At 51.5% G+C, this 6,862-nt stretch overlaps 1 protein-coding gene across 1 annotated transcript; it reads right to left on the reverse strand.

Moving 5' to 3' along the window:
- Window positions 1-678: 678 nt before the first annotated feature.
- Window positions 679-4,636, reverse strand: LOC127920229 (proline-rich protein 36-like; the record flags this gene model as incomplete). Its single annotated transcript, XM_052504085.1, has 3 exons — window positions 679-720; window positions 917-1,114; window positions 3,969-4,636. Coding segments are annotated over 2 exons (848 nt in total), but the record flags the coding sequence as incomplete, so codon positions are not given.
- Between the last annotated feature and the right edge of the window lie 2,226 nt (window positions 4,637-6,862).

Genomic DNA, 6,862 nt, shown 5'->3' on the forward strand with positions numbered 1-6,862 from the left:
CTGGAGGCTCCTCAGTCTCTGGTCCTTATCCACAGTGAGATGGCTGTCTCCTGGAGGCTCCTCAGTCTCTGTGTCCTCTCATGTCTCCCTGATGACATTTTTTCCTCACTCTCTCTCCAGTCTCTCCGTCTTTCTGTCTCCCTTCTCATTTTAATATAGTCTGTCCCAGTCCCAGAGTCTGTGTTCAATCATGACAGGTCAGATAGGGGTGCAGTCAGTAGTTTGATTGACAGATCAGTGGTAGATGGGGCGGGGCAGTGGTTGATGGGGGCTGGGGCAGAAGGGGGGGTCCGTTGTAGATGGGGCGGGGTCATTGGTAGATGGGGTGGGGTCATTGGTAGATGGGGCTGTGTCATTGGGGTCCGTTGTAGATCGGTTGGGGTCCGTTGTAGATGGGGGCAGATGGGGGTGGGGTCCGTTGTAGATGGGGCGGGGTCATTGGTAGATGGGGGCGGGGGCAGATGGGGGGGTCCGTTGTAGATGGGGCGAGGTCATTGGTAGATGGGGTGGGGGGGGGTGGGGGGGGCAGATGGGGTTGGGGTCCGTGGTAGATGGGGGGGGGACATTGGTAGATGGGGGCGGGGGGCGGGGGCAGATGGGGTTGGGCTCCGTTGTAGATGGGGGGGGTCCATTGTAGATGGGGGCGGGGGCAGATGGGGTTGGGGTCCATTGTAGATGGGGGAAGATGGGGAGGGGCAGATGGGGTGGGGCAGATGGGGCGGGGTCATTGGTAGATGGGGGCGGGGGCAGATGGGGTGGGGTCCGTTGTAGATGGGGGCAGATGGGGGTGGGGTCCGTTGTAGATGGGGGCAGATGGGGGTGGGGTCCGTTGTAGATGGGGCGGGGTCCGTTGTAGATGGGGGCAGATGGGGTGGGGTCCGTTGTAGATGGGGCGGGGCAGATGGGGGGCAGATGGGGGGCAGATGGGGCGGGGTCATTGGTAGACGGCCTGGACATACTCCGGGGGGAAGAATCCAACACGTCCATGACAACGGCCTCTCCAGCGCAGCGAATCGGAACAGTCGAGCAGGTCGATGAAATCACCGCGGAGGAAGCGTAGCTGGGAGTGGTGGTGGGGGGTGAAGTCAAACAGAGCATGGGCGTGGTGGGGGTGCTGGAGGGGGGTCCAGGAGAGGGTTAGACCAATGATGTATACAAACACTGCTGATGCTATGCAAGTCTCAGACCAGCCTAGTACTGTTCAGACCAGGCTAGTACTGTTCAGACCAGGCTAGTACTGTTCAGACCAGGCTAGTACTGTTCAGACCAGGCTAGTACTGTTCAGACCAGCCTAGTACTGTTCAGACCAGGCTAGTACTGTTCAGACCAGGCTAGTACTGTTCAGACCAGGCTAGTACTGTTCAGACCAGGCTAGTACTGTTCAGACCAGGCTAGTACTGTTCAGACCAGGCTAGTACTGTTCAGACCAGGCTAGTACTGTTCAGACCAGGCTAGTACTGTTCAGACCAGGCTAGTACTGTTCAGACCAGGCTAGTACTGTTCAGACCAGCCTAGTACTGTTCAGACCAGGCTAGTACTGTTCAGACCAGGCTAGTACTGTTCAGACCAGCCTAGTACTGTTCAGACCAGGCTAGTACTGTTCAGACCAGCCTAGTACTGTTCAGACCAGGCTAGTACTGTTCAGACCAGGCTAGTACTGTTCAGACCAGGCTAGTACTGTTCAGACCAGGCTAGTACTGTTCAGACCAGGCTAGTACTGTTCAGACCAGGCTAGTACTGTTCAGACCAGCCTAGTACTGTTCAGACCAGGCTAGTACTGTTCAGACCAGCCTAGTACTGTTCAGACCAGGCTAGTACTGTTCAGACTAGTAGTTCAGACCAGTACTGTTCAGACCAGGCTAGTACTGTTCAGACCAGCCTAGTACTGTTCAGACCAGGCTAGTACTGTTCAGACCAGGCTAGTACTGTTCAGACCAGGCTAGTACTGTTCAGACCAGGCTAGTACTGTCAGACCACTGTTCAGACCAGGCTAGTACTGTTCAGACCAGGCTAGTACTGTTCAGACCAGGCTAGTACTGTTCAGACCAGGCTAGTACTGTTCAGACCAGCCTAGTACTGTTCAGACCAGGCTAGTACTGTTCAGACCAGCCTAGTACTGTTCAGACCAGGCTAGTACTGTTCAGACCAGCCTAGTACTGTTCAGACCAGGCTAGTACTGTTCAGACCAGGCTAGTACTGTTCAGACCAGCCTAGTACTGTTCAGACCAGGCTAGTACTGTTCAGACCAGGCTAGTACTGTTCAGACCAGGCTAGTACTGTTCAGACCAGCCTAAGAGAAAGACTGTTCAGACCAGGAGTACTGTTCAGACCAGAGCTGTTCAGACCAGCCTAGTACTGTTCAGACCAGGCTAGTACTGGGTCAGAGTACTGTTCAGACCAGGCTAGTACTGTTCAGACCAGGCTAGTACTGTTCAGACCAGGCTAGTACTGTTCAGACCAGCTAGTAGAGACCAGCCTAGTACTGTTCAGACCAGGCTAGTACTGTTCAGACCAGGCTAGTACTGAGACCAGCTAGTACTGTTCAGACCAGGCTAGTACTGTTCAGACCAGCCTAGTACTGTTCAGACCAGGCTAGTACTGTTCAGACCAGCCTAGTACTGTTCAGACCAGGCTAGTACTGTTCAGACCAGGCTAGTACTGTTCAGACCAGGCTAGTACTGTTCAGACCAGGCTAGTACTGTTCAGACCAGCCTAGTACTGTTCAGACCAGCTAGTACTGTTCAGACCAGAGTACTGTTCAGACCAGCTAGTACTGTTCAGACCAGGCTAGTACTGTTCAGACCAGCCTAGTACTGTTCAGACCAGCTAGTACTGTTCAGACCAGCCTAGTACTGTTCAGACCAGCCTAGTACTAGTACTTCAGACCAGCTAGTACTGTTCAGACCAGGCCTAGTACTGTTAGTTCAGACCAGCCTAGTACTGTTCAGACCAGCCTAGTACTGTTCAGACCAGCTAGTACTGTTCAGACCAGGCCTAAGGTACCAGGCTAGTACTGTTCAGACCAGCCTAGTACTGTTCAGACCAGCTAGTACTGTTCAGACCAGCCTAGTACTGTTCAGACCAGGCTAGTACTGTTCAGACCAGCCTAGTACTGTTCAGACCAGCTAGTACTGTTCAGACCAGCTAGTACTGTTCAGACCAGCCTAGTACTGTTCAGACCAGGCTAGTAGTACTGTTCAGACCAGGCTAGTACTGTTCAGAAGCTGTCTCAGAGACCAGCCTAGTACTGTTCAGACCAGGCTAGTACTGTTCAGACCAGGCTAGTAGGTCAGACCAGCCTAGTACTGTTCAGACCAGTTCAGACCAGCTAGTACTGTTCAGACCAGGCTAGTACTGTTCAGACCAGGCTAGTACTGTTCAGACCAGGCTAGTACTGTTCAGACCAGCCTAGTACTGTTCAGACCAGCCTAGTACTGTTCAGACCAGCTAGTACTGTTCAGACCAGCCTAGTACTGTTCAGACCAGTACTAACAGTCTGTTTCAGACCAGGCTAATAACTGTTCAGACCAGGCTATTACTGTTCAGACCAGCCTAGTACTGTTCAGACCAGGCTAGTACTGTTCAGACCAGCCTAGTACTGTTCAGACCAGCCTAGTACTGTTCAGACCAGTCTAGTACTGTTCAGACCAGGCTAGTACTGTTCAGACCAGCCTAGTACTGTTCAGACCAGGCTAGTACTGTTCAGACCAGGCTAGTACTGTTCAGACCAGCCTAGTACTGTTCAGACCAGGCTAGTACTGTTCAGACCAGGCTATTACTGTTCAGACCAGGCTATCTAATAAGAGAAAGAGAGGGAAAAAGAGCTAGAGAGAGAGAGGAGGGGTAGATACAGAGAGAGAGAAGTAGCAGAATAGAGAGGGAGAGAAAGAGGTAGACAGAGGAAGGTAGAGAGAGGGAGCTAGAGATATGAATTTAAATTGAATTGATATGATATGATGAGTTGTTACCCTGGCAGGGTGTTCTGGGTCTCGTAGGAAGACGGTTCCCTCCTTGGCGATGCTGTTGCTATGGTAAAACTCCACCATCTGATTCAGAGAGAAGAACATCTCCTCCCAAACAAAGTACTGTCCTGACCTGTCCTGGAGCACCTTGAAGTGCTGCACATGGTCCCCGTAACTAGAGGGAGACAGGGGCGGAGTGAGGGAGAGAGGGGCGGAGAGAGGGAGAGAGGGAGAGAGGGAGAGAGGGAGAGAGGGAGAGAGGAGGAGAGAGAGAGAGAGAGAGAGAGAGGAGGAAGAGAGAGAGGTGGGAGAGAGAGAGAGGGGCGGAGTGAGGGAGAGAGAGAGAGGGGCGGAGTGAGGGAGAGAGGGGTCGGAGAGAGGGAGAGAGGGGAGAGAGAGAGGAGGAGGAGAGAGAGGTGGGAGAGAGAGGAGGAAGAGAGAGAGGGAGAAAGGGGGGAGGAAGAGATAGAGAGAGAGAAGGAAGAGAGAGAGGTGGGAGAGAGAGGGGCGGAGTGAGGGAGAGAGAGAGAGGAGGAGGAGAGAGAGGTGGGAGATAGAGGAGGAAGAGAGGGGCGGAGAGAGGGAGAGAGAGAGAGGAGGAGGAGAGAGAGGGGCGGAGTGAGGGAGAGAGGGAGGGAGAGAGGGAGAGAGGAGCGGAGAGAGGGAGAGAGAGAGGGGCGGAGGAGGGAGAGAGAGAGAGGGGTGGAGTGAGGGAGAGAGAGAGGAGGAAGAGAGAGAGGGGTGGAGTGAGGGAGAGAGGGAGGGAGAGAGGGAGAGAGGGAGAGAGAGAGAGGAGGAGAGGAGGAGGAGAGAGAGGTGGGAGAGAGAGGAGGAAGAGAGAGAGGGAGAAAGGGGGAGGAAGAGAGAGAGAGAGAGGAGGAAGAGAGAGAGGGAGACAGGGGCGGAGAGAGGGGCGGAGAGTTAGGGAGAGAGGGAGGAGGAGGAGAGAGAGAGAGAGGAGGAAGAGAGAGAGGGAGAGAGGGGCGGAGAGAGGGAGAGTGAGTTAATGAGTGAGTTACAGGACAAAATAAAAACCCTCCAACCCAAAAAGGCCTGTGGTGTTGATGGTATCCTTAATGAAATGATCAAATATACAGACAACAAATTCCAATTGGCTATACTAAAACTCTTCAACATCATCCTTAGCTCTGGCATCTTCCCCAATAACTGGAACCAAGGACTGATCAGCCCAATCAACAAAAGTGGAGACAAATTTGACCCCAATAACTGGGTAAATCCTCAGCATTATCATTAACAGCAGACTCGTACATTTCCTAAATGAAAACAGTGTACTGAGCAAATGTCAAATTGGCTTTTTACCAAATTACCGTACAACAGACCATGTATTCACCCTGCACACCCTAATTGACAACCAAACAAACCAAAACAAAGGCAAAGTCTTCTCATGCTTTGTTGATTTCAAAAAGCCTTCGACTCAATTTGGCTGAGGGTCTGCTATACAAACTGATGGAAAGTGGTGTTGGCGGTAAAACATTCGACATTATAAAATCCATGTACACAAACAACAAGTGTGCGGTTAAAATCGGCAAAAGAACCACACATTTCTTCCCACAAGGCCGTGGGGTGAGACAGGGATGCAGCTTAAGCCCCACCCTCTTCACATATATATCAACGAATTAGTGAGGGCACTAGAACAGTCTGCAGCACTCTACTAGAATCTGAAGTCAAATGTCTACTGTTTGCTAATGATCTGGTGCTTCTGTCCCCAACCAAGGAGGGCCTACAGCAGCACCTAGATCTTCTGCACAGATTCTGTCAGACCTGGGCCCAACAAGACCAAAGAGATGTGCATAGACTTCAGGAAGTGTACAACACCTGCCTCTGCAACATCTATCAGAGGTCAGAATATAGAGATTGTAGAAGAATAGAGATACCTGGGTGTCCTCTTGGACAATAAGCTTCAGTGGCGTACATGTACAGACCTGATCTACAAAAAGAGCCAACAGAGACGGTACTTTCTCAAAAAGCTGGGATTTTTTTTATGTAGACTGGACTATACTGACTCTGTTTTACAAATCTTTCATTGAGAGTATTTTACCTTGTTGTATTATTTGTTGGTTTGGCAATGTCACTGTCAGCCAGAGAAATATGCTGAGAACGATTATCACCACAGCAAGCAAGGTACTTGGAGTCAAACAGACAGGCCTGGATGAGATCTTTAAGGTCAGGGCCCTCCCCAAGGTACTTGCTGTCAAACAGACAGGCCTGGATGAGATCTTTAAGGTCAGGGCCCTCCCCAAGGTACTTGGAGTCAAACAGACAGGCCTGGATGAGATCTTTAAGGTCAGGGACCTCCCCAAGGTACTTGGAGTCAAACAGACAGGCCTGGATGAGATCTTTAAGGTCAGGGCCCTCCCCAAGGTACTTGGAGTCAAACAGACAGGCCTGGATGAGATCTTTAAGGTCAGGGACCTCCCCAAGGTACTTGGAGTCAAACAGACAGGATGAGATCTTTAAGATCAGGGACCTCAGCAAGGTACTTGGAGTCAAACAGACAAGATGAGATCTTTAAGGTCAGGGCCCTCCCCAAGGTACTTGGAGTCAAACAGACAGGATGACATCTTTAAGGTCAGGGACCTCAGCAAGGTACTTGGAGTCAAACAGACAGACCTGGATGAGATCATTAAGGTCAGGGACCTCAGCAAGGTACTTGGAGTCAAACAGACAGGATGACATCTTTAAGGTCAGGGACCTCAGCAAGGTACTTGGAGTAAAACAGACAGGATGAGATCTTTATGGTCAGGGCCCTCCCCAAGGTACTTGGAGTCAAACAGACAGGATGAGATCTTTAAGGTCAGGGCCCTCAGCAAGGTACTTGGAGTAAAACAGACAGGATGAGATCTTTACGGTCAGGGCCCTCCCCAAGGTACTTGGAGTCA

Source organism: Oncorhynchus keta, unplaced genomic scaffold (genome assembly GCF_023373465.1).
Source record: "Oncorhynchus keta strain PuntledgeMale-10-30-2019 unplaced genomic scaffold, Oket_V2 Un_contig_18663_pilon_pilon, whole genome shotgun sequence".
Lineage (NCBI taxonomy): Eukaryota > Metazoa > Chordata > Actinopteri > Salmoniformes > Salmonidae > Oncorhynchus > Oncorhynchus keta.